This window comes from Neolamprologus brichardi, chromosome 14 (assembly GCF_056152115.1).
Source record: "Neolamprologus brichardi isolate AB-2024 chromosome 14, ASM5615211v1, whole genome shotgun sequence".
Lineage (NCBI taxonomy): Eukaryota > Metazoa > Chordata > Actinopteri > Cichliformes > Cichlidae > Neolamprologus > Neolamprologus brichardi.
The window spans coordinates 3,900,145-3,927,865 of NC_142117.1; the positions used below are offsets into that span (position 1 = coordinate 3,900,145).

The 27,721-nt window shown below is 41.3% G+C and overlaps 2 protein-coding genes across 3 annotated transcripts in view; both read right to left on the minus strand.

Annotated features, from left to right (window-relative positions):
• Positions 1-9,080, minus strand: part of xrn1 (5'-3' exoribonuclease 1) — a 28,031-nt gene extending 18,951 nt beyond the window's left edge. For both annotated transcript variants that reach the window (XM_087850662.1, XM_087850661.1), the window contains exons 1-14: positions 8,832-9,080; positions 7,597-7,829; positions 7,038-7,135; positions 5,713-5,822; positions 5,512-5,622; positions 5,344-5,429; positions 5,169-5,256; positions 4,886-5,054; positions 2,968-3,035; positions 2,731-2,868; positions 2,470-2,633; positions 755-844; positions 276-432; positions 6-125 (exon numbers count right to left, since the gene is read on the minus strand). In XM_087850662.1, the coding sequence (XP_087706788.1) occupies positions 6-125; positions 276-432; positions 755-844; positions 2,470-2,633; positions 2,731-2,868; positions 2,968-3,035; positions 4,886-5,054; positions 5,169-5,256; positions 5,344-5,429; positions 5,512-5,622; positions 5,713-5,822; positions 7,038-7,135; positions 7,597-7,829; positions 8,832-8,906 (1,707 nt within the window). In that variant the 5' untranslated portion in view covers positions 8,907-9,080. The remainder of the gene's footprint in view (positions 1-5; positions 126-275; positions 433-754; positions 845-2,469; positions 2,634-2,730; positions 2,869-2,967; positions 3,036-4,885; positions 5,055-5,168; positions 5,257-5,343; positions 5,430-5,511; positions 5,623-5,712; positions 5,823-7,037; positions 7,136-7,596; positions 7,830-8,831) is intronic.
• A 1,854-nt stretch (positions 9,081-10,934) lies between these two features.
• Positions 10,935-27,115, minus strand: cop1 (COP1 E3 ubiquitin ligase). The gene is made up of 20 exons (XM_087850663.1): positions 26,400-27,115; positions 26,251-26,310; positions 24,616-24,713; positions 24,064-24,128; positions 23,831-23,950; positions 19,246-19,314; positions 19,036-19,095; positions 18,762-18,841; positions 18,448-18,511; positions 18,045-18,159; positions 16,638-16,773; positions 16,380-16,523; positions 16,060-16,168; positions 15,892-15,973; positions 15,683-15,799; positions 14,654-14,771; positions 14,210-14,334; positions 13,932-14,092; positions 13,107-13,151; positions 10,935-11,939 (listed from the first exon to the last, which is right to left on the minus strand). Exons 1-20 carry the CDS (start codon positions 26,759-26,761, stop codon positions 11,922-11,924), a joined length of 2,148 nt encoding a protein of 715 aa, XP_087706789.1. The 5' UTR covers positions 26,762-27,115; the 3' UTR covers positions 10,935-11,921.
• Between the last annotated feature and the right edge of the window lie 606 nt (positions 27,116-27,721).

Genomic DNA, 27,721 nt, shown 5'->3' on the forward strand with positions numbered 1-27,721 from the left:
TTTACCTCATCTATGAACGGGATGAGCACCACGGCCTCCCATTCCTGCTGCTTGCCATTCAGGTCAGTTTTAAAGTCAAGAGGGTAGTACTCAATAATAGCTGAGCTTTCACTCGTCATCAGATGCTGAAACATAACAAAATACTGTATTACGATCCCCTGTATGCTTCCTGTCCTAATGTTAAAACGATTTCTATATTAAATTATATTTTTTTTTATCTCTTAGAGTACATCTTGTGCATTTTAAATGTGTGAACTTGGATTTGCATTTGTTACCCTGTAACACTCGGGCAGCAGTTCCATGCTGGCAGCAGGCAGGACTGCCAGCAGCTGCTGGAAGGGCATGAAGGGCTGTCCATGCTCAAAGGTCAGCTTTAACCCAGACACATTCCTGATGTCAGACAGGTAGGGAGCGTAGTGGTAGGGGTAGTACCTGCAGAGATAACACATAATACTCAACGACTGCTTTAAAAATGGAGCGCCTTAAATATAGAGGTTTAAAGAAGGAAATCATTTACTTATTGTTCCTCCCCCCCCAAAGCAAACCAATCAATCCACTTTTTCTGTGAAATAACTTTTATTAGACAGTAAAGGTCCTGAAAGCCTGCAGCCCTCATTAAAGCCTGCTGTGGAGAAATATGTCAAAATTTGAGCCTCTTTCGATGCTCCCACATTTCTGTGAGACTGTTAATGAGCTGCAATAACAGAAAGAGAAAGATCAGGGAGTAAATTACACAGAAGAAAGAAGCACTCACCAGCTCCAGGACTGAACTCCATGGTAATAGTAGTGGAGAATCCACTGGATACCTTCCACATAACACTTGGCTTGGTTGGCTAGAAACTCGCTGCAAATGGACGAGTGAAAACATAGTTACAAAGTGCAAGCTGCAGTGATGAAGGGCACTGTTAACATTTAACATTTAGCCAAGTCACTTCCCTACCAATGGGATCATTTAAAAAAGGAAACTAGTAAAAGGGCATCACGCTGCTGGGAAACAGCAACACACACGCACACAGACAGACACACAAACACGTCTATTCTAACTGCTGATGAGGGAGAAAAACAGATTTTGTCAGTCGTAATAGTTTTACCCTTTAAAAGGTATGACGAGGTAAAGGCTGCTGTGTGACATCTTAAAGTGCACCTATTATGATGAGGTCATAGCTGAGCATTGTTCCAATGGTGGACCTGTTTCCAACAGTTATGATCACAATATTATTGTGGTTAAACTAAATGATCTGCTGCAGCTTTGTGATTCTGTGAGTTCATCTTTAAGTGTTTCGCTATACTCGATGTTGAATCATTACATAAGTGATGTGACTAACACACAATGTGTTTATGAATACAGTCCGTTTCACTTGGTCTTGCTGCACCTAGAGCAAAACACAATAGCAGGTGCACTAATGCCGGGCTCACACTCTGTGATTTTTGGCCCATTTTGAGCAGATTTTTCAGTCGTGCGACCGTTTTGGCGATCGGCCCGATTTTGGCCTTCATCGTGCATCGTGTAGTATACGTGGGGTAACGAGAAGCGATTAACACCTCACGACCAGCTCCCGATCATCAATCGCTTGGTCGTGAGGGTGTCGCCGCAGTTCTCACGCTGCGCACGCGCAAACACAAACGTCAGCGAAAAAGACGGCGCAGCACGGCAGTGCAGCGTGTGATCTGGACACAAGCGATGGAGGCACTTGTAGAACTTTGGAAAGCTCATCCGAGCCTTTTCGATGTGGCCTCACAAAATTATCACGACCACAACAACTGTGAAAATAGTTGGATGGACGTTGCTGCTCAATCACAGCTGATCATGTTTTTCATTAGCAATTTAGCAAAGTTGATGGTGGTGGTGGTGTGTCTGTGTGAGTGAAAGACAGAGAGGGAGAATTTCTGTTATAACCTTCATTTTATGGACGCACAGAGCATCGGGCCGTATAGTGTGAGACCTGCATCGTGACCTATGAACTTTTAACCCCTACGAGTCAATCGTACAGTTTGAGCAGGAGCTGAATCGCGCGACAGTGTGAGCCCGGCATTAGAGACACCAATACAACCTTGTGCCGAGCCCTGCTCCTTTGCATGATAAAACAGAGCCTGTTATCTTTGTTCCCAACCTGCTGAGCGTCACATGACTAATTCAAAATACCTTTTAGTGCACGAAATACAAGAACTTTAAAAGACTGACATGAAAATTTCAGTCTCAAAGTTTTGTTTTTGTGCTGGTGAACACTTTTCCAAAAAAAAAAAAAGGGGGAGTGGTGAGTGATGACCAATCATTTATCTGCGTTATTGAACACTGGTCATTATAACGTCACTCTGTCTCTGCAAGTCACTGAACGAAGACACAACAAACAAAGAGGTGAAGTGAAACAATGAAAAGTGTCAAACTTCTTCCAACTCAAACGTGTCCCAAACATTTTTAGCTTTCTTCTTCCCATAATTTGCTTTTTGTATGCGTATAAGTTCGCTCACTCAGACACCACGTCCACGCCGATCTTGCTCATGTAGTATGTGCGTTTGTACTGTCTGAACTCCGTTTCAAAGATATCATCCTCCTCCTCTTCATCATCTGCAGCTTTTTCCTCTCCGGTGACTTTCTCTGATGTAGTCAGGGAAGCCAGACAGAGAGCAGAATCCTACAGATGTGTTTTTAAAAAGTCAATCACTGGAAAGAAACAGACATGAAAACAATGCTGAAAGACACGATGCATATTTTCAGCGCTGCATCCCTACCTCGTTCTTTCTGCCGTCTTTGCTGGCAGCTTCCCTCTCAGCTGCCAGTCCAGCAGCTTCATTCAGATATTTGTTCCCAACTTTGCTTTCAAACCACTTCAAATCCACAAAGACCTCATTAAAATGTTCCCGGTCAAACTGGCAAGACATGGGGGGGAAAGAGTACATTTATTTACATTTAGTATACGGGATTTGATGTTAAAATGAACGACCCTTAAATAGAAACGAGTGTCTCACCTCAGCAAGCTTCTCCAGGTATTTCTCAAAGTTTCTGAGGTTTAAGTGACCGTTCTCGTTCAGATAACCTAAAACAAACACGGGGACATTATTTTATATACGTGATAAACAATAATAATAATAAACAAGTGGGACATGAATGTTTTTCTATATTGTACTGGTTGACAATTTTAAACTATCTGGGCCAGCTGGACAAGCACAGCACATGGAACAAACAAAAAAACAACATGTTTTGTGTTTGAGAGGCTTTCAAATTCTGAATAAATGCTCAAAAAATACATCCCTGCTGCATCAGTTCTTTCTCTGGGGGGGGGCTTTGTCACATGATAAAGATGGAGCCGCCAGAACCAGGCTCAGGGTAATTCTGCCAGCTTCACGTTTAAAAGGTTTCTTCCTGTTCAAAGGGAGTTCTTCCTTCCCACTTGGTCAAAGGGGGTCAGCTGATTGTTGGGCTTTTCTCTGTATAATTGTTGGGTCTTTAGCTTACAGTGTAAAGTGCACCTTGAGTCAACTGTGGTGCAATAGGCAAGGCAAGTTTATTTGTATAGCACAATTCAACAACAAGGTGATTCAAAGTGCTTTACAGAGACATTAAAAAACAAAAACAAATAAAAAGCATGATTTAAAATTGATTAAAAAAATAAATTAAAAAAAAAACAGTAGATAAAATCAGTAGTTAAAATTTAAGTTTTGAAATTTAAGCTTAAAAGTGTGGATTTGGTGCTTTATTCAAATGCAGCTGAGAACAGGTGAGTCTTCAACCTGGATTTAAATAAACTGAGTGTTTCAGCTGATCTGAGGCTTTCTGGGAGTTTGTTCCAGATATAAGGAGCATAAAAGCTGAATGCAGCTTCTCCGTGTCTGGTTCTCTCTGGGAACTGATAAAAGACCGGATCCAGATGACCTGAGGGATCTGGAAGGTTCATACTGGGTCAGGAGGTCGCTGATGTATTTTGGTCCTAAACCATTCAGAGCTTTATAGATCAGCATCAGAACTTTAAAGTCTATCCTCTGACGGACAGGCAGCCAGTGTAAAGACCTCAGAGCTGGACTGATGTGGTCCACTGTTTTGCTCTTAGTGATGACTCGAGCAGCAGAGCTCTGAATGAGCTGTAGATGTCTGACTGATTTTTTAGGTAGACCTGTAAAGATGCTGTTACAGTAATCAAGCCTACTAAAGATGAATGCATGGACTAGTTTTTCCAGGTCCTGTTGAGACATCAGATCTTTTATCCTTGAAATATTCTTGAGGTGATAGTAAGCTGATTTTGTTATTGTCCTAATGCGTCCATCACTACACCCAAATGTCTCGCCTGGTTTGTGGTTTTTAGGTGTATAGATTGAAGTTCTCTGGTGACCTGTAATCGTTTTTCTTTGGCTCCAAAGACTATTACTTCAGTTTGTTTTTGTTTAGCTGGAGAAAATTGTGGCACAACGTTCGATTAAATTATAGAGATACAATTTAATTGAACTCAATAGAATATACATGAATACAGCATGGTGGCTTTCTTTATATATATTTTTTTTTATTTATTTTGTTTGCATTTCTGCTGTATTTCATCTTTTTCGTTGAGTGTGTGTTCAAAAATAAATAAATATTTTTCATGCTTTTGAAATCCAAATTTGTTTAGACTACAGTTCATTACAGAGGACAAAGCGAAGTCCTAAAAAGTAAACCACTAAAAGGATACAGTGTATGCATCATGTTGCAACACAACAAGCATGAAGAAACCTCACTGCACATGTTGCAATCCACTGTAATTATTATGGAATCAAATAAGCCTAAGCTAAACACTTTAAAACATTTAAAACTGGATTGAAATGTTTGGTTTCAACAGAAATGACATTGAAAACCAAACTGAAAGAAGAAACTAAAACTAAAAACTAAGGAAAAACACAAGTACGAGTCGGGTCTTACCCCCCAGGCTTGGTAGTACACTCATGTACGTCTTGTACAGCAATGGTAGAGCGTCATGATTGATGTGGAGGTTGGGGAGGTGAGGGATGAAATCGTTTCCTACCAGGAAACCCATTAGAATCCAGTCATCTATTACTCGCTCCAGGTCATAATCAGAACCCATCTTATTCTGAAGAAAGAGGCAGAAACATTTAAACGTCATACAGTACGATTTAAAAAGCATATATTAAAAATTATCATAATATGAAATCTCGCCTGCCCACTTTAGGCACGCTTGTCTCACCTTGAGCTCAGAGAACTCGTAGTCGATATACTCTCTCATCAGAGACAAGTGAAGCAAGTGAAAGGTGGTCTCCTCTGGAGCTGTTATCCTGAAAGAGAACAAACGAGCAGGGTTCACAAAACAATGCAGCAAAACAAAGAAAGACTAAATCGACTGAAGAGAAGAAGAGAAGAACCTTTTCTGGGATTTCTTCCCTCCGAAGCGGACTTCCTCCCTGAGCAGAGCGAAGTTTGGCTCGTGGCTGGTCAAACCCAACATAATCTACAACACAGAGTGAAGGACAGACTGAACCTTCAGGCACTGATTTGAGCAAAATGCTCATCAATGACCTGTTTAAACGTACCAGGTCAGCGTCCAGGCCGTACAGGCAGTGTCGCGTGTTGGGGTCATGATTGGGTTTGGTGTTCTCTGACCGGATAAACTCCATGATTTTATGTTCCCCCTCCCCTGGTGTCTGTAAAGATAAGAAACAAACTTAATACATTCATTACTGACTCAGAAACAGTACAAAAGTACATACAACAGTTACACCACTCACACCCACCTCGTGACCGGACAAGTACACTTTGACATTCTGCCATAGCTTGTCATTGGAGAGCTTGTTGTGGACGAAATACTTGAGCTGTTCCTGAAGTCGCGCCATGAACTCAGTGCCTGGAAGAAGGATTTGAGATTAAAAGAACTGCTAACATTTTCAGAGACCTGTTCTCTGTGTATCTCTTAAGGGTCCAAGAAGAACTGAGCAACCCAAGTGTTTTTAGCTGCTCAGTTCTGCTTTCCCAAGGGGTCGCTACACCAGACAGATCTGCGTATTTAATTTGACAGTTTGAAACAGGACCCTTACAGTTAATCCAGGCTCAAGACTAACAGAAGAGGTACAAGGCTGGGTTTGTCCTCCTTGTGTTGAAATGGGAAATCTGTCTTATATAACGCCTGATTTAAACTTCTGCAGGGAATCTACAAAGTAGGCTACGTAACTTGCCAGTGTAGTTGTCGGTACCTGTCCTGGTTCGTCGTGTGTTAAACACAGTGTGGTAGTATCCTGGTGTTTTAAATGCAGTGCCAATCGATAGAAACAAATACGATTCTGGATTCTGTTTTCTCCCTCCTGGGTCTCCACTCTTTGCTTCTGCCACTTTTCTCTTTTTATCCTGGGATAAATATATTTGTCCCTCAAGGTTTTCCACTTCTTTGTACCTTCCCTCACATCCACTCCTCGGGAAAATATTACATCTCTGCGATGACCTATTCGCTAATGTCCATCCATCCATCCATTCGCTTCCACTTATCCTTTTCAGGGTCACGGGGGGCGCTGGAGCCTATCCCAGCTGTCATAGGGTGAGAGGCGGGGTACACCCTGGACAGGTCGCCAGTCTGTCGCAGGGCTAACACACAGGGACAGACAACCATTCGCACTCACTTTCACACCTAATGGCAATTTGGATTTTCCAATTAACCTATCCCCACAAGCTGCATGTCTTTGGATGGTGGGAGGAAGCCGGAGTACCCGGAGGGAACCCACGCAAACACGGGGAGAACATGCAAACTCCACACAGAAAGACCTGATGGTGGAATTGAACTCAGGACCTTCTTGCTGTGCGGCAACAGTGCTAACCACCGTGCTATTCGCTAATGATTCTAGGTAAATACCAACGACGCGCTTTGGCTAAAATGTCAATCCACATGTTGAAAAACGAGTCACTGGATGTTTACATCTGACATGCAAACATGTTTTTAATAAAAATATCACATACAGTACACATATAAAAAAACACAGTGACACAAAAATAAATTCAGGTGCTAAACTGTATCAGGTGGTTCTGATCTGTGTGATCAGCATCTTTGCATGAAGCTTTAGATCTTCCTTACCAGGAGTGATACAGTTTGAGTCGAAGCGAGCCTCTGTGGGAAGCACCTCTCCTTTATCCAAAGCTTTTTTTATCTTTTCCTCTGCTTCTTTGGCGGACCTAGACACACAGACACACACACACACACAAGTAGATATAAAAGACAGAAGGTCAAATTCAAAGTCTCAGGCTGTGTCTCTGCCTGCAGTCTGTGTTTCCCCCCCTGTCTGTAACACTGAAGCACTAAATGTTGTATTTTAGCTCAAGCCTGTTTGCTGCCCATTCTTCCTTATAAGGTAACTCACATAGGGCTCAGGTTTACAGCTGCAGCCTCAGAAACATCACATAATTATACCAAACATCTCTAAATATATCTGAGAACAGACATGACACTTTAATCAGATAACTAAGAGAGAACGTGGCATTATTTATAGTTTGGATTCAGCATCAGGGTACAGGCATGCTAATAAAATTCCATCTCTTTATTTGGTCAGTTCAAGAAAAGCTACTCCCGATATACTAAATTTAGTGATTCTCAACAAGTATTATGATAGGATTAGCATTTATTCATCCATCACAACCTGAATCTACGTCCTCTCTGCTGGTTCATCTTCGCCCTTGGCGCCACACCATCCACTGCCATGAAGAAAACCTTGCGAGGCTTGATGATCCTGAAGAGCACCTCCAGGTAATGGAAGATGTCTGCGAAAATCTTTTCCTCAGAAATGCGAAAGTGGACATCCTCATCGTTTGGGTGAGAACACTGGTGGATGATGCCGTTCATGTCCAGATAGAAGTTGTCAAACTCTGGAATCTGAGGACAGAAAGAAACAAATGCAAAGACAAACTGAGGAAACTTCAGGAACATGACTTATCTGTAAACGCTCGCAATGACGAGATCTTTCAGGTGTGGCAGATGTTTCTAGGAGGCTGATGAGTTAAAGGAGGTTATATTTGACAGTCAAAAAACATGATAGTAAGCTCCTTTCACCTGACACATCAGAAACAGTCTCATGAGTATGCCATCCACCTTTCATGACATCAGACCTTTATGTTTTGTTCCGTTTTATTTACACCGGTACCGACATGAAACATAATTCCCATATTTACTGTTACCAATTTTCTGCTAAAGGTGGTTATTTACTGCTTTAATACAAATGCAAAGCTGTCTGAGGTAAGGAGGGTGACACTGAACAATGTGCGCTGATGAAACTACTGCTGGGGGAGTGAAATAGCGGCTTCCTTTCTGCTCAGAGTGTAGAAAGTGGTTCAAGTCCCCCCCGCAGTTACTCAAGTAGCCTAAACTCTCACGTTATTCGAGCTGTGGCCCACAGGCTGAGCTCATACTTCTGACATTTCAAACAAGTTCACTGTAAAGCGCAGTTACTGTTAACCAGCTGGTAGCAATAACTACCCGAGCCCCTATAGATCTCTAGTTATCATAAAACTCAGTTAGTTAGCCAACTGTAAGAGCTTATTATTGTTTAGAATGTTACTGACCAACAAAGGCCAAAATTACCATTAACATTTTACTTGTTTAGTGCGAATAAGCGCATAATGGAGACCAAAATAGCACATTAGTGATGGAATTTGGTTAATAACGTCATGCCTATCCTGTGTTTAACAAAAGGATGAAGTGAAGAATGTGTGCTAAAAGCAGAGTTGTCCATTCGCCAGAAAACCATTGGTAAGCTACGTGGAATTTTAGTTCCGCGGCCCGCTATAGCTCTCTGATAGCGAACAGCTAGCTACGCTAGCACTGTGGCTACCAATGACAGCGGTCTGTGAAGCTAACCAGTCACCGCTGTTTTCCTACCTGATGTTCCTTGACAACTTCACTGAGACAAGGGTAGCGTTCCGAAATCCAGCGGTAAAATTTTGGCACTCCCATCTTCACCACAAACCTCTTCAGCCTCTAGGTCAAAACAGTAAACAGCAAAAACTGGATGGAGGTGTTCGCCTATGTGAGGAACTACAATGTAGCTGGGGTTTAACCTGGTAACATGAGAACTTGCTTTAGACTCAGGTTTTGTTTCCAACGGCTGCTAAGTAGCTGGTTGTCCGTTGTCCGCCGGAAAAATCGTTCCGCCGCTTTTTGAGAAAACATTTGTTCCGTTTTTTGTAATTTTGTTTGTGTTTGTTTACTTGCTTTCTTCTTGACATCTCATAAATACATAGTACAACGTAATGCATATTTCTACGTAGAAAATATTTAAAATAAGCCAAAACATTTTTACAAAATGTTGTATTAAACTTAAATTTGTTGTTTGCTAGAAAATAACTTTGTAATAAATGTTATATAATATTTATTACAAAGGTAAGTGAGTAAATGGTTGTTTTTTGTTTTTGTTTTTTTTTTAAAGAGGCTGAGTTACCCCAAAACATCAAGTTTTTGAAAACAGCCTACTTAACATCTGAATCCAGAAATATCAGGAATCTTATACAATTTCCAAGATAACTAAGGATGCCTATATTAAATATGAACTCCCAAGGCTGGGAAGTAGGAACAGTGTGTGCTGTCATTCTGAATCTAATGGGAACTGGAAAATCAGATCAACTGATATGAAAGAAAGAACACACTGTTACAGGGCCCGTCTAGCTTGCAAGGCCCACTGCAAAGCCTCAAATGAAGAACTAGTTTCCCCTCAGCAAAACAGTTCCACAATTCCACCTAATGTACAACTTTACCTTTTCTATGATGCTGAATATAACTTTTAAGTTTTGCAGAGGTAGATTAGACCTACTTGAAATTTGTTTACTCAAAACCTCAAATCTGAATGTATGCTGCCCAAACTGAGCAGTCAGTTTTTGAGTTTTAACAGATAAAAACGCAGGCCAGCACAGTATACACTATACGAAACCATGAAATCTGAACAGACAGCCCCACCTGATGGCTGTAGCTCAGGAGGTAGAGAGGGTCAACTATTAATTGGAAGGCTGGTGGTTCAATCTCTGGCTGCATCCTTGGGCAAAATACTAACCCCAAGGTGCATGTAAATTTGACATAGAATGAAGTATTTGTATGAATGAGGCATGTTGTACAAAGCACTGTGAGTGCTCAGATAGAATAGAAAAAGTGCTATATAAGAACCAGTCTATTTACCCGAGCCTCTTTGAAACAGCTTTTTTCTTTTGTTGCCCTAATTTATTAAAAGAAAGATGCAAAGCCCCATGCTGTAAATGCTGGTGGTATTGGTCGGTATTCTCTTCGTCCGCATGGTTACTTGTTGCTTTCTGTTCCATTTGCCCGAACTGAACTTGGTAAAAGAGCTTTTGTCCATTTAGCACCCTCGGCTTGGAACAAACTGCAGAAGGAATGGAAAATGACTGAATTCATTTCATTAAGTGCTTTTAAATCTAAACTACAAATTCTTGAGGCCAAGTCCATAACATGCAACTGTTTCAATTAGTTTGATTGTCATTTTAACTGACTTTTTTATTTTTATTTGAATTTTATTTGTATTCTTTCACTTATTGTTGCATGTGTGTTGTTGCTGCCTGTGTTTGAGTAATTTCTGTAACTGTGAGACATCTGCTGCTGCCTATCTTGTCCAGGTCTCCCTTGAAAAAGAGGTTTTTAATCTCAATGGGATCTTCCTGGTTAAATAAAGGTTAATAAATAAATAATAAATAAATGCTTATTTTATAGGACACCAAGTGAAAACCACGAAGTGAACCCAAGGAGAGCGCGATTTTTCAAGGGAATTTAAACAAGAGTTTAAGGGTGCCATTGCATCGATGGCATCTGGAGGACTAGTGTCACCAGAGTCCCAGCACTGACTGGAAAAACACCTCGTCCATAACCAAGAACGTTTCTTGCAATTCCGATCAACTAACCCATCACAGTTTTATACACAGATCACCTAAAAGAATACAATTATGTCATCATATGGAGAAAAAAGAACCAACATGCCAAGTGTTTCGAAATAATTTATTCAGTAATACAAATACAAAACACCTCTCTCACTCATCATAAAATAGGCAGGTCTCGCTCCACAGAAACTGACAGCAGTTTGCCTGAAGTTACAATGCAGCTCAGCTCAGATGATACCTACAGTATGTGAAGAACGATTCCATTGCTACTTTAAAAGAACAGATTCTGCAAGGTTTTATTTCCAACAAGCAACAAATAGCTCACCCAAAAAGTCCAGTTCTGCACGACACTGCAGACCAGTGCCGGACGTTACATGAGAGTTGTGATTGCAGACAAAAGCTTTGAGTTTCGTTTTGTTCTGACGGTAAACAGAAATATCAGCAGAGAGGCGCTTCTCATTTCAGTTCACTCAACTTCTCACGTTCTGCACTCATAAACCAGAAAAGAAACCAGTGATACGTCTGACAGGATGGAATTCAAGTCAGGTTTATTAAAAATGTTTTTCCCCCAAATCTGAGAGAACGCAAAAGCTACAGAAAAGAAAGGTGCAGGGGGCTGGACACTGACAAACAAAAGGAGATTTAAAAGCTTCGTTTGAAGATTTTTGCATGTCACTTCGTCTTGTGCTTTGGCCTTTAAAAGGAGAAAATGCATCGCACTTTTAGCGTTTGGCTGGATGTATTCCGGAGAACAGCAGCTTAATTAAAAAGTAAAGGTTTTGATTTGACCTAAAACCATAAAGAGGTGTTCTATTGTAGCCTATAAAACCTCGCTCAAAAGAAACAAAACTGCTTTCTAAAGTCTCTTGTTTCACTTTGTGCCCAATAAAACAGCAGCACATCTTCTCCTGCTGGTCCGTAGTCTTTGCCGCTGTCCAAAAACATAAGCTTATAAAAAAAAAAAAACAAAGTAAAGAAAAAGAGGAAAAAAAATAATAAGAGACGATTTCAGATCTCCAGTTGCTACTCAGCCTGGCAGCCTCCCTGCATCACGAGTCAAAGCTCCAACACCTGCTGAAGAAACTGCACGTCTTCAGACGAGCTCGAGTACCTGTGCAGAGAGAACGCACACCTGTGACCTCGTTGTTACGGGAAAAAGCAATGAATTAAAGCTCCTCTCCAACAGCTACATAATAATAAAACGACAAAAAGGCAGAAACCACAAAAATAATTAACATATAGCAGTTGGACTATATAACGAGGCATTTTTAAAAGGGTCAAAAGTTCACCCAGACTAGCGTGGCACATCACTAATGCAGATCTGAACAGTTCATGAAAATATTACAAAAATAATTACTTTAGATATATTTTGTGTGTTACTTTGATTCCAAACAGAAGCCAGTGAGGTGACATTTGGACTTCAAGAGTGGAAGATTAAACACAGCAGACAAAAGCAGGCTTGAATTGGATCAGATGCACAAGGATTTATCTTTATTTGTGAGCGTGTTTAAACAGTTATTCCTAATTCATTCCTGGGATATTGCCAGGAATGTGTCTTATGGAGAATTTAATAAAGAAATTTGACATTTCTGGTTCAAATTGTCAGTGAGCGTCTACAGCCATCTGCAGAGCACATGGGCTCATGGTGTTCTTGTCAAAATGAACACAGCAAAATACGACAATATAAATACCAGATCTATATATCCAATCGGATTTTTTGTTTTATTCATGTCTTATTAGTATTTGGCGTCACACTTTTGTATCCTGATCGCGCTCTTACAAAGTTTCTTTCTTCAACAGATGGCCTCATTAAAATACCAGAAATGAGTCCTCTTAATCAGCGGTCCCCAACCCCCGGGCCTCGGACCGGTACCGGTCCGTGAGTCGTTTGGTACCGGGCCGCGAGAGTTGAGGCTCAGGTGTGAAATGTATAGTTTTCAGGGTTTTTATCGTTTTTCAGCGTTATTTTGTTATCGTTTTTATCGTTAACTCGGTTTTCCTGGGTCTTTTCACGTGTGTTATGAATAAATCTTCTTTTTTTCGGTACCGGTACTAGTTTTATTTTGTTGTATTTATCCGCGACACCTTAAAGGCCGGTCCATGAAAATATTGTCGGGCATAAACCGTGGCGCAAAAAAGGTTGGAGACCGCTGAACTAAAAGGACAGAACATGAATTGGCTGCAGCAGTGATTACAATGTAAATGTCCAGTATCTCTATGACAACAGTCTGAGTGCTGCAGTAGGCCTGTGCTTGTGTTTTGTACAGATGATACAAACCTTAATTGTTCCTTGACTGTTGGCAGCGATTAATACGTTTGACTCCTGAAAAACAAAAGGTAACACTTAGAGATAGTTAATTACCTGTAGATTAATACTCAACACGTGAACAATATTCTGTGTGATCTGAAAACAACAATCTTTTGCATAAGTGTGAGAAACTCCAGATGTTCTTTCTCAAAGTGTCAGGATTTTAAGGTGTGACTGACACCGTCTCTGTTGTATGACCGCAAACTGAGTGTGGTGTCCCAACAAAGCAGGCTATCTTTGGGTTAGCTCAACAAAACCTAAAACTACACTCACAGATGAAGGCGGGGCAGGGGTAGGCAACTCCAGGCGTCGAGGGCCGGTGTCCTGCAGGTTTTAGATGTGCCCTTAATCCAACACAGCTGATTCAAACAGCTAAATGACCTCCTCAACATGCCTTGAAGTTCTCCAGAGACCTGGTAATGAACTCATCATTTGATTCAGATGTGTTGACCCAGCCTGAGATCTAAAACCTGCAGGACACCAGCCTTCAAAGGGCTGGAGTTGCCCACCCCTGGCCTAAGGGTACAACCCCAACTCGTTTTGCAACCTTTGGTTTTAGAACTGAAGAAGGCTCTTGGACGAGAGGTGAAATGTCTTCAAAACCTTAAAAAAAGACCAGTCGCCTTCTCTCTTCAAGCTCCTAGGACATTTGTTACCATGGTGATCTAACTAAGGAAAAAGAAAGCCACCTTTTCACCTGACTTGACAGACCTCACTAACCCATTAATATCCTTTGTAGTGCGCCCTTCAAAGTGCAGTCAATGACAATGTTACTGAGTATAGAGGGGAGCTCACTCCATCAGGCAGGGCCCTCCAGCAGACAGCGCTGACAAACTCGTTGGTGTCGTCCTCCTTCTTGTCCTTGTCCAGAACGCTCTTCACTGTGTCAAACTTGAATGTTAACAGTGTCTTGGAAAGTCCTTTGTAGTACAGATACAGGGAGTTGTTCTCACTGCCTGCATACACACAAACACGAGTATTTATGGAATTTAAGCATGTTATCGTTTCTCCCACTGAGGGAGCGATACGACAGACAGTTTGACAATAATGTCTTCTTTGAAGTGACTGCTCACCACAGGCAACGTAGTCTCCGTTTGAGGCCAGGCCCACAAAGTTCTTCTCGTTGATGTGACCCTTGAAGGAGCGCAGGCAGTGAGGTTTGTTGACGTTCCACAGCTTCAGCTGACTGTCCGTCGAACTGAAGACAATAGTGAGGAAAGAAATGATCAATGTGGAACCGGCGGGCCTTCGATGATATGGCGTGATAACCCACTGGGGCCAAGTCCAGCATTTTCATTTTTCAGGATTCAAGATTACTCTGTGTAGAAAGATTCTCCGTTGAGGGCTCCACGATGTAAATTAGCCTTTATACGTTTAGTGTTTCATGCTCTCTTTAACCCAGTTTAAGTTAGACAGCTTCTTTATGATATTATAAGCAGAAAGTACACAGTAACAGGTTTCACAGAATATTTTCTTTTGCAGGAAAAAGAAACCTTTCAGATATTAGATGAACTTACGCAGAAACAATTTCCTCTCCGTTGACGAACTTGGCATAGGAGACGGCCTTCCTGTGGCCTTTGAACACCATGATTGGCTGCTTAGTGTTGCGGAGATCATAGTAGTGAACACAGTGGTCTAAGAGAAGAAAGCAAAGTTTAGCACGTGTTCAGGGAAACATGAAGAAAATCGTAGATTAAAACAAGTCTTAGATCAGCTCCATTTAGGAGCCACCACAGCATTTAGAAAAGTGCAGTTACATTTGAACTGTGCTGTTTAAATGCAGACTGGCTTTCCATGTCTGCTTGTTTACTTTGATAACCCAGTGCTACTCCAGACACTAAACCATCTACACGGCCGAGGAGCAGTTTCCTTCTCTTTGTCGTTGAGACACAGGAAGTTGGATAAAGCCACAGCAAGATACTTCTGGATAACGCTTGTACGCTCTGCTCATCCAGCGTTACAGTGTTTCTGTGTATAACCAAATATTTCTTACAACTTTATATCTCCTTTGGGGGACTAATGAATAAGGTATTCAGCAGTTTTTCTGGACCACAAGAGTCAGCGCCGGGTGAAGAAATGTAGCTGACAACAAAGAAACCACAGTGATGTGAGAGAAATCAACAACAACAATACTCCAGGTTTGTCTGGCTGAAGGGAGACAGCTGGGTGGAGTAAAATCTGTTCCCCCCCTTATTTAGTCTGGACTTAACTTCTCATAGTAAATACCAACCAAATGCAGGCGGACGTCAGACACTGCACCTTCACATTTAGCTTCAATGACACTTCAAGTGTCCTTAGATGCAAGGTTTACACAGTTACAAGGTTTTGGCACAACCTATGCGGTGTAATCAAAAGCTTCTGAGCTGCTTTCGCCCAATGAAAGTCCAGTTCTATGTTTGCACTTGATTTCAGCAGAGCTTTTTGACATCACCCTGGCTTAAGGTTTAACACAATTTTATCTCAAAATCTTTGTTTTTCCACAACCGAGACTAAAGTAACAACAAACCAGATAAATCACACATGAAAATCTTTCATTTCCATCTCACCTGCACAACCGAAGGCCAGATGATATCTGGAGGTTGGGCTGAATTTAACACAGCAGACGTTAGCCTTAGCCTCAATGCTAGCCACTGAATTGTCAAGATTAGTTGACCACAACTTGACTGAAGAAGAAGAAGAAAAGAGCATGCATGAAACAAATAAGGGCTGATACATGGTGGGAACATTATTCTTAGATATTGCATCCCTCTCTTACCTTTAGCATCATCAGAACCTGAGGCTAAAAGCTTCGGGTCCATGAGATTGAAGTCTACACTCCAACACCTTTTTTCATGTTCCTGGAAAGGAAGCAGAGGAAACCTTAAAAAGCCATCATTACTAATGTAACGCCTAAAGTAATGAAGCTGCGCTCCAAGCATCACACCTGGTAGACTTTGGACCTCTGGCCTGTGAATCCATCCCACAAAATAACAGTTCCCTCATAGTCACTGCTGGCCAGGAGGTTTTTGTGATAACTGCTCCAGCTGATACAGCTGCAACAGACAACAGGAACTTGAGCTGCTTATTTCACTACAAACTAAGTTATCATTTCTTTTCATGAACTGCATGATTCGTTTTTTACAGTCACAATTTTGGAAAAAAGCATCATGTAGATTTTGCATCCATACACGTGACTCAATATGTGTTCACATGGATTATTAAGAGATCGGCATTAGAGGAAATGCATTCATCAGTTTCCTGCACCTGATTTTGGAATTGCAAGTCATTTCGTTGACAGGGTAGTGGATGTCCACTGCATCCTGGATCACAGTGCCGTACTCAAACACCTTGATCTTTTTGGTTACGCCAGCGATGGCGAAGTAGTCACAGTCTCGGTCAAACTCAATACTGAAACAAAGGAAAATACGGTCAAAGACAGTGATCACACGCACGGTAAAATGTCACGAAACAACTAAAAGATGACGTCCAGTCACACGTAAATCGAGCTTTTCTTTTTTATACCTAGACACGATACTGGAGCCATTATAGAGGTCACTGGCGTATGACAGGGTGGCCAGCGGCCGCACAGAGTTATAGCGAGTGAACTTTGACAAACACTCCATGAAATCATCCAGCTGATTCAGGTTCCTGCCCTCATCTGAAAACACAACACGCACACAGTTAACACAGCATTTGTGAATTATACACATTGTGGAAAAAAACCAAATGGAGTCGTTGCTAGGGATGGGTACCGGTGTCCGGTGCCATGATGGAACCGGTTCTGACATAAACGGTAGTAACCAGACCGAAAAGCAGCGCACATTTCAATGCTTTTTTTTCCTGAGCTGTGATACACTTTAGATTCCAGCCAATCATTTTACGTTTCCGAGGATAGTAGGCGGGTCCAGGTGCGTACGTTCTTTTAGAGCAGAGCTACAGATTAAAAATGCCCAAGGCGAAGCGGTCAAAGTCTGGCTGTACTTCACAGCAAAAGATGCAAACTCAGCAGCTGCAACAAGTGCTTTAAGCTGATACTGTGATACTGTCAAAGGAGGTAACACCTCAAATCTGATGAAACACCTGGCGACGCATAGCGTTTTTTTAAAAGCCGAGAAATGCGCCGTATTTGATAGCTTGCTGCGAGACCTCACACCGAGCACATCTACTGCAGGTGTGGTGCCTGTTATCGACCCGGAGTTAGCAACATCCCCCAAAAACCCGAAGAGGAGAGTCCTGGCCCCTAGCCCTGCCAGTGTAGCAGAAATGATGAGGATGATGATGCAGCAGCAGCCGTTCTTCTCTGCGTGAGTAGCTTAATGTTGTTCGTGTGTAATTTACGTTGAGTAGGCTAACCACGTTATTACATTAATGCATGTAAGGTGAACTAGCAAACACCATCATAGCTACATGCGGCTGTCTTCTTGTTTGATGGCAGATACTCCCTTCACCCTGGACAAAAAGGCTAAAATGACCAAAGAAAAAGTGGAAAACAGCTGAACATGAGAGGTTTTTGGACAAAGTTTGTGTTTTTTCCATTGTTTAAGCTGCTTCCAGCCCAGAGTGATAGCATATATGCCCCATAGCTGCAGAAAAGGCTAACATTGTTATCTTTTTACCAAAAAACAGCTGAACATGAGAGGTTTTTGGACAAAGTTTGTGTTCTCCATTCTTTAAGCACCGGTTTGAGCACCGTTTAAGCACCGGCACCGTTTCAAAAGTATCGGTTTGGCACCGGTATCGGATAAAACCTAAACGATACCCATCCCTAGTCGTTGCCCATAACTAAGAGCTTAAGCACCGACGTGTGCAGTAAGGTGAGACACACGATGCCCTGCTTTAAGAAATAATACCAGTTTTTCCAACTGTGTGCAAATGAAAACGCCATAAAAATGATGTGACCACAGCAGTTTAAACCCTCAACAACAGCACCTGTGATGCGGGACATTTTGCTGGAGAAGTAGCACTGCTCTAGATCCTCAAAATGAGCTGTGAGCCTCTTTCTTCTTGACGCCAGGGTGCTGTTGTACCAGGTCTGACGTTTTCCCTGAGGAAACAGTCCCAAGAGCAAAGTGAAGGCAGTGCCTGAAACCTCAGAGTGTATTTATAATTTTCCTCCAAATACATTTGTGTTAAAAAGCTACATCGAAACTTGACAGGCCCCCTTATTAAAATGCACCAGCTCCAGATATTAAAGTTTTGCTGGATTTACAGTTATAATCCCAGTAAAATTATCTTTTACTGGGCCTTGGTGCAGCCCGTTACTTCATCCTGTCTGAAACCGTTTTTACTCCAAGCTAATTTGTTTTTTAAATAATAAATCTCTCCGCTGTACCTGGGCTGCTCCACCAAATCCTGGAGGCTGGTTGTAGTCGGGTTGGTCTATAATACTACTGCAACTGCTCAACACAGAAACAAACACACAAGACGTGGAGTAAGTCACACCACACAGCGACTGCTGAAGCCTCTGTATGCACTGGCTTTGTTCCATACAGACAAAGCAGCTGTTGTAGAGCAAAAGGCAAAACGTTTTCATGAGCAAGCACACGTCTGCGCTCGTAACGAGCTTCTGTTTTGGTAAACAAGGTGAATATGGTGTCATTATGTTCTGCACAGACACATTTATTATGCGGCAGACATCAGCGTTACCTGGGTGCTGGAGAGGGAGCTTCCACATTAGGCACAGTACACTCAGCCTCCATCACAGGAGAGTACAGCCCACTCATTTCCTGGAAAATGACACCAACATAACTTGTTTGTCCATCTCAAGCTGTGATGATGAGCGGCCCCGGGTTTTGTGATTTCACAGGATAATATGTTTTTATAATCATGCATTCTGTTCCCCCGTATTTTCACGAGAGAACATCATGTGAATGAGGGCACAGTAATCCATCTCTGGACTGCGCTTCGTCAGTTTACCCACCTCGACACGTTTGATGTCTTCTTCGAGGAAGTTGAGCTCTTTCTGCAGTTGCTCTAGTTGCTGCCAACAAAACCAAAAACACAACTGAACTTGCCTTTGTTAACACCTACAAACACTTAACGAGTTGTGGTGGACTGACACAAAGCTGGGTGTCAGCCATTACAAATACTGCTCTTTGCTCAGCACTGTGTCAGCTTTGTGCAGCCGTACCTCTCTCTTGTTTCTCCTGGCTTCTTTAAGGAACTCCATGAGGATCTGTCTCTGAGCTGCCTGGGATTCCTAGTGGAGATATGGACAGCTTACATAATCAAGTATTACTTGAAATCACAGAATAGTTTTGCTGATCTGCTGAAAAGACACTGGAGATATCATTTGTTCTCAGTTCAACACTAGCTTTCATCCTCAGAAAAGCACAAAATAATAACAGTAGTTCTAAAGCTTGTGATTTATCATTTTAGTTGTACTTTCGTCTTTGGCTTTACTTCCATCCCGGCTACAGGAAATGAAAGCAGTGCTGTGCAGAACGGGGAAGGACCCTGTCATGAAAAGGTTCACACACAAACTACTCCGGCCTGTGAATGCAGCTTGTTTTGGTGAATATGCTGTCGTTCAACTAAATTCTCACCCGTGTTTTCACAACTGTGGACTAGCCCAAAGCTAATGTTTACATTTACTTAACTTTAACTTGGCGTTAGCAACAAATTACCCGATCGACTCCTCCCCCTCCCACAAAAAGCCCACAGTCACATTGAGCATTTCTTTTCCTTCTTTAAGTGCACTGCAAAAAAAAAAAAGACTCCACACTATGCAGCAGGTTGCACATCACACCTCAGCAGCCAACAATGTTCGACTGGCAGTCACACTGTCACTGTGTGTTAGGGCTGCTCAATTAATCGAATTTTAATCTCGATTACGATCTGGGCTTTCAACGATCATTAAAAATGACTGAGCCGATTATTAGCCCCTCCCTCGTGCTTTACTCTCGCGCTGCTCCGTGTGGCAAATCGAGCGCACCTCTCTGCATTTCGAACACGTGTCACAACAATTAAGAGCAGCGGTCTCCAACCTTTTTTGCGCCACGGACCGGTTTATGCCCGACAATATTTTCATGGACCGGCCTTTAAGGTGTCGCGGATAAATACAACAAAATAAAACTAGTACCGGTACCGAAAAAAAGAAGATTTATTCATAACACACGTGAAAAGACCCAGGAAAACAGAGTAAATGATAAAAACGATAACAAAATAACGCTGAAAACCGATAAAAACCCTGAAAACTATACATTTCACACCTGAGCCTCAACTCTCGCGGCCCGGTACCAAACGACTCACGGACCGGTACCGGTCCGAGGCCCGGGGGTTTGGGACCGCTGATTAAGAGGAGCCGAGGGAAGCTCGGAAAGCTAAGCAGAAGTTATTTGGAGAGGAGAGTGACTGCTGTTGGTTGAAAAGAGAGGTAAAAAAACTTGAGTGGTGTGGAAACATTATGGGTTCAGAGTCAGACGTGGATCAAGTAGACACAGTGTGTAAACTTTGCTACAGTGTCGTAGCTGCACCACAGAGCAACTGCAAAGTTCACTAAACATAGATGTTTACATTTTTCATTTATTTCTTATATTGCAAACATTTGCACTGTTATCAGTATTTGCACTATTTTATATTATTTTTTGACAATCTTTAAAGTCATTATTCAACACGTTGTTATTGTTAAATAAATATCGTCAAATAATCGAGATCTCAATTTCAGTGAAAATAATCGTGATTATCATTTTTGACATAATCGAGCAGCCCTACTGTGTGTTTTAGTATATTATAAGCTGTGCTTTAATTTCAATTTTTGGCTCATCTTGTCACTGAAACAACATAAACAACACAACTTCAGTGCCAGAATCTTTTTTTGCAGCGATTCCCTTACTTTGGCTTTCAGCACAACGTTTTCTTTATTGCAGTGTGGATGACTTAGTTCAATCATTTACTTTCTATAATTAAAAGAAAATGTGCTTAAATAAAATATAAGTCTGTTATATCTCAGACTTATATCTCAGACCAATTTTAACCAATATTTTACCAAGCGACCCTGTTAAATATCTGTCATTTCACCACCCAACCAACCACTATCTATCTCTATATCTATCTATAGTAAAGAAATGATACCATTTTCCAAAAAAACGTAAGCTGACACATATGTGATAGAATATTTTAACAACTTTAAACACTTCAGGCTTCGAGTGTGAACATATCAGAATTGGAAAACGTATCAGTTTTATATTCATTTGAATATTTAACCATTTTTGGTCCAATCACTGTGGTAAACTCTTTCCTCTGGTTAACCTTCAACCGAACCATGAAAATGCTCAAGAACACCAAACCTAAGGGTCTCAGGCTGTTAGGCAAATACTGACGACAACTGTGTTCTTTGAAAGCATGTCATAGGTTTCAGACGGAGATAATATCTGACTATTTCTATTCAATTCTACTTAATCTTCAAAGAAAACCAAAGAGTAGCTCCAAAGCAAACATCTCAAGGACTGAAAAGCACCACCACACCCACACCGACTGATGCTGACATTTAAGACGGAGACTAAGATTCACTGACGATTAAATCTAAAATGTTGATGTTTTTTGGATTATATTTAAGGTTTGGATAGCTGAGTAACAACCGTAAACACAGGAGGAATACTAACAAAACATCACAAATACACAGTTAAGTGGCAGGGACCTAAATTTGACTGATATGAAATATCTACAGGGAATCCAAAACTTTAATCAGAACTGATTAAATAAGAAGAACGACAGGCTAAACAAAAACAAGCCCAATCAGATATGAAATATGTCCAGAGGCAAATTATCACACACATGCTAACAATCAATCAGCAACGAGTCCTGTATACAGAATAAGCAGCAAGGCAAAGGAAGACCATTAACTATATACAATATCACAGCTAACTATGGAGCCCTTATTTCTGAACTAGCTTGGACTTTCTACTGACAGACACCAACACATGAGCCTAAACTCAGCTGAATTACTGGGATAGCTCTTGTGTGAGTCTGTCTGTTTGTATGACAGTCAAAGAGTGACACACTGCATGTGTTTGTGTGAAAAAGAAACAGAAAGACGAGCATGTGCTTGACAGCGAGAAAGCTCAAGGCGTCATGTAGCGCCATCTGAAAATCTGAAAGGCGTGTTTGTAGCATCCATGCTTGCAATTCAAAGGCAAAGACTCCCATTTCAAAACTGGTCTGGAGTTTAGATCTCATCATCAATGCAAGTCTTAGATAGCGCTGATGAAATCTAAGGATGTAAAGTCCTACTTCTCTTTTTATGTCACGTAAACTGACAAAAACAAAAAAAAAGGGGATGTGTGAAACTGCCCAGAAACCTTCTGACAAAAGCAACATCTTAACCATTGCTACCAGTACTATATACACATACAATGCCTCATTTATTATCAACATCTGAAGTCTAACATCCCAAAAGAACTTCTTTCTGCCAGGAAGTCTGACAGAGTGACGTATTTAATGTGATGGACATCCTGCTGTATTGGAGCGCTTTGAGGGGTCCCGAAAAGCGCTATATAAATGCAATCCATTATTATTATTATTATTAATAAATGTTTGTTACATTCTGTAAGAGGGAACACCTCAATCGTGCGGTCCGATACAATGATGACCTCGATAGCAAACACATTATTGCGCTACACGTCGATCAGTGTCATCGGAAACTCAGAATATTACACAACTTCTGTTTGTTTCAGATTAAACAGATCAGAACTCACTGCCTCCAAAACAACAAGGTCTTAACTGGACGTCATAAATTTCATTTGTTGTCTTTCCAGAACAAAAAGTGGACATTCAGTGGATATTAAAACATTTCCATTATGTTTTATATTACTGATTGTATTCCACTGTGACAACCTTGTGATAACATTTAAAGAATAAATTTAGAAAACTTGTAAAAGGATTAACAAGTCCTCAGCAAAAATTCACTTTGACTTTTTGCTGAAATAATTATCCATCCATCCATTTTCTTCCACTTATCGAGGGCCGGGTCGCAGGGGCAGCAGCCCACGCAGAGAAGCCCAGACCTCCCTCTCCCCAGCTACCTCCTCCAGCTTGTCCGTGGCAACACCAAGGCGTTCCCAGGCCTGAGAGAGATAATCTCTCCAGTGTGTCCTGGGTCTGCCTCGGGGACTCCTCCCGGTGGGACATGCCTGGAAAACCTCACCCAGGAGGCGCCCAGGAGGCATCCTTGTCAGATGCCTGAACCACCTCAGCTGGCTCCTTTCGATGTGGAGGAGCAGCGGCTCTACTCTGAGCCCCTCCCGGATGGCCGAACCTCTCACCCTATCTCTAAGGGAGAGGCCAGCCACCCTTTGGAGGAAGCTCATTTCTGCCGCTTGTAGTCGCGATCTCGTTCTTTCAGTCACTACCCACAGCTCGTGACCATGGGTGAGAGTAGGGAACTAGATCGACCGCTAAGTTGAGAGCTTCGCTTTTACACTCAGCTCTCTTCACCACAACAGACCAGTACAGTGCTGAAATAATTAACCCTTTGTAATTCTGTCTCTTCACTGCATCTTGTGCATTTTTCACTGAAACCTACAAGATCTATATCTACAAGCTCTGATCATGTGATCAGTTTCATGATAAGACTTAATAGCCATTAATTAATGGCTATTAACAAACTTTACATCATTTTAAATAAAAAAAAACCCTCCACTGAAACCCATGAAAAGCTAAAGAGCTAAAAAAGCGAAACAAAAACAAAGAAATGCACAGATCAGCCTCTCACTTACCGCTTCCAGCTGCTTCTTCTTCTGAAGCAGCAGCTCGAGCATCAGGTTGACATTTGCCAGGTCCAAGTTCTCCTGGTCAGGACTCAAAACATCCTGGAAGACCTGCCACCGAGACCCATTCTGAAGGTCAGAGACACTGATCAGTTACAAGTAACAAAACATGTTTTTAAGATGCTCAACATCTTAACAAGGAGAGAAAAAATTAAATCAGTTTCAGAACATGCTGTACTCACTGGATGATCTAACTTTAGCCTCTTCTCTTCTGACCTCTGTTTTTGTTTAAGGATCAGTTCATTTACTGGGATGTGGTGAGGCGGGACAGAGGAAGTTGTAGACAAGGGATAAATAAGAGGGGAGAAGCGGTGGAGTAAGCATATGACAAAGAAAAAGACATTGTCACAGGTAAGGAGCAACACGTCTGCAGAGACATTTTACTTGTGATGAATAAAAGAAAAGTGGCATCTTTATCATCATGCATTTAAATACCTACAAAGTGTTTCCTTAGATTTTTGTTTGGCCCATTTATGACACAAAACTTTCAATTTTGACTTCATTCAAATACGAAAGTCTCATTTTAGTACCGATTATGAGCAAAGACAAATCAATTCAAATATTGTGATTTTAAAAACCATGAAGTGCAAAATTGCCATAACAGCTACATTTTAATGTCCAAGTTAAAATGAAAAGCTTTGAGACAAATGATTAGTTTAGGAGCTGATCAGCTGACTGTTAGAAAAAACCCAAAACATAACAAAACAAAAAACCCTCCAATTCAAAATACCCACCAAGAAAGTTTGGGTAGACCTGATCCACGTTATCGATAATATAGTTACACTTGGGACATCTGTTGCTGTCCTCCAGACTCTGGCGGATACACTTGAAACTGCAGGATGGAGAGAGAGAGAACAGATAAATATGATGGATATATCCAGCTCCACATTTCAATCCAAGATCTTACAAGTTTAGCTTTAAACGATTCATAGTCAAAATAATCTTTATTCATCCCATACTGGGTCTTCTTCTGATTATATGTGACCTTCAAAGCCAGCGCTCTGATCCTGTTAAGGACATCTGCTCACACCGACATCACCAGAGAGTAGACAAACTATCTCAAACTGAGGCATAACTTGCTAATGCGCTGATCTTATTACTTGGATCTTTGGTCATGTTTATTATGAGCATTGAAAAACAAGAAATGAGAATTACTGCAAGCAAACACAACAGACATAAAGAACACTGAGCCAACTGTGGATTACCAGTAATCACGTTAAGCTTCCCATAACTTTGCTGAAGAGTCTACAGGCTTATATTCAGCTTTAAACCATTTACTGTCATTAAAAACTAGTTCATATTTTACAACCAACTTTGCAGTTTAATACCGAAAGTCACACTGTCACTGTGTGTATTATAGAGCTGTGCTTTAAATTCAAGTTTGGCTCATCTTGTCATTGAAACAACATAACCGAGATGAAGTGACCTCTGTGCCAGAATCTGTTGTGCAGTAATTCCCTTACTTTGACTTTCAGCACAACCTTTTCCTTTTTGCTTCTTATCAAAATGCAGTGTGGATGACTTAGTTCAATCATTTACTTTCTATAATTAAAAGAAAATGTGCTTAAATAAAATAAAAGTCTCTTCTATTTTAGAAATTAAATATCTGTCATTTCATTATCGATCAAAATAACTAGGATTTTTGCCAAAAATAACACTCTTTCCAGTAGATTTTACTTATTCTGGTGGCAATAGGCATTGTGCTTACTTTTTTGATGTTAGCCTAATGAATCCTGATTAATTCTCTGTGCAAAACAAACAGAAAGCCTTTACAGGCTTTCCACATTAGTGAAAAGTTGAATTCAGGGTTCATTTTCGCCTTGAATACAAAACAATATTGGTGGCCTCCTCTAAAGGAAAATTAGCAGGATTATAAATTAGTTGGACATGTTTTAACCCTGAGCTTGCTTTTACTTATTAAACTCCCAAACTAAAAGGCAGAAATGTACACCAAAGAGACTCACTGCTTTAACCAATCTTGCCTTTGCAAGATTTCGAGTCAGAAAAACTCTTGGGTCTGACCAGAGCAGAAGTGAGGCTTGTGTGCAAAACTTGGATTGTCATGGGTTTGATGTTGTTATTGTCATTAAAATATAGCAACACAGGACTATTTGAAACTTCCTCTAGAAGTCCATCTGTAACATTAAAACATGCCCAAAAAATAAAACAAAATGCAAGAACTAAAATACTAAACCATAAATAAATAAAAACTGTCAAAAGTTTTTTTTAAGTAATCAGCTGTAAGTATGGATGCCCGCAGAGTGCATGGCTTTTCTTAAAGATAACTTGGTTCCTTCAGTCTGTGACATTTGTTGCTCTACAGCATTTGGGACACTGTGCATAATTCTCTCTACAACACAAACACTCACCAAAAACTGTGCCCGCACTTCGTCATGTGTGCCTCGTCTATCATTTCGAAGCAAATGGGACTGAAAAACAAGCAGAAGCCCGGGTCATCGTGCAGCTCTCAAACTTTTACGGAACTCACCCCAAAGCTCGAGTGCAATACAAAACTAACCAGACGAAGTCGTTGCTTTTATCTTCGTATGAATTCAAGAGACCGTTGTACAGTGGTGCCTGGTGCAGGGATCTCTTTCTGTTACCAGAGGACGCAGACGGTCTGCTGAGAGAAGCTAAGCCGCCCCGGGCTGACGGCACGGCGGCCAGAGTTGGCACTGACAGGCCGCCCTCTCCGGCCGCTGCAAGGGTCCGTGAGGGCACAACATTTCCAGAAGTGCTCCCATTACTTGTGGGAGCGCTGCTGCCACCGCCACCGTTTGTATTCCCAGTGCCTCCTGTACTACTGCTGCTGCTGCTACTTGTGCTGGGCACTGAACTCGCCCCAGCAGCGCTTTGCTGTGGCCGGTTGCTTGACATCATACAAGGCCGACTAGAAACTCCCCAAATCCGCTGCGTTGCTATTCAAAGCATCCGGAAAGAGCAGCTATTTGGCTACTTTAGCAGATTTGCTAGCTAGCTGGTTTGCTTATGTGCTAACATCCTGGGAGAAATACAAGAATAGCCAAACATCCAGCGGAGAGAAAAAAAAGGTTGGCCGTCGTTGTCTGGTTCAACGTTTGTCACTAGCAGCGAATTCCAAGAGCGCTGGAATCTAAAGAGAAAAACAGACACGAACACTAACGGCCAACTAAATAAGAACGGCTGCACTGTTCAGAAGATTATCCGGCTAGCTACTGTTAGCAACAGAGAGCAATCTCTTGAGTTTCCTCGATTACTCGGGTAGCCGCAAACCTCCTAGTTTTAAACTACCGCCCCCTAGCGAGAAGGAGTTAAACCGCGCTGGTGGAAATGTACACTTCAGGGAATCTTAGTCTCTATAACTGTTTTAATGCTTACATCATTTGTACGTTTAAGTAGTATCATAAAGGATATAATCCTATGACCCATGCTATGAAAAACAGACATAAATGTTTATTGGGGGTCAATGTAGCAGTGCTGAATTATATCCTCGTATTTAACACAGGGACTTTTCTCAGTGTTAATAACAGCACTGGGAAAAGGAGATGGTTCATTTCACTTCATGCTATGTTATGTTACTCTGTAAAATACTTTTTGCGATGTGATTATATTATTATTATTATTATTATTATTATTACATGTTCTGTACTACATTGTAAAGTCTAGTTATAGTAATTCAGCAGAAAAAAATGACTTTATTTATGAACTTTTAAACATGTGTGCTGTTTTATTTCCTTGTTTTCTTTCTATTTTTGTAACCCCTTTAAACAGTGTGTGCGAAACACAGTTATCTCGGCTGAAGCTAGAATTACTAGCTTTTTTATAACTTTTTTATAAATCGCTATAATTTATAACTATAGC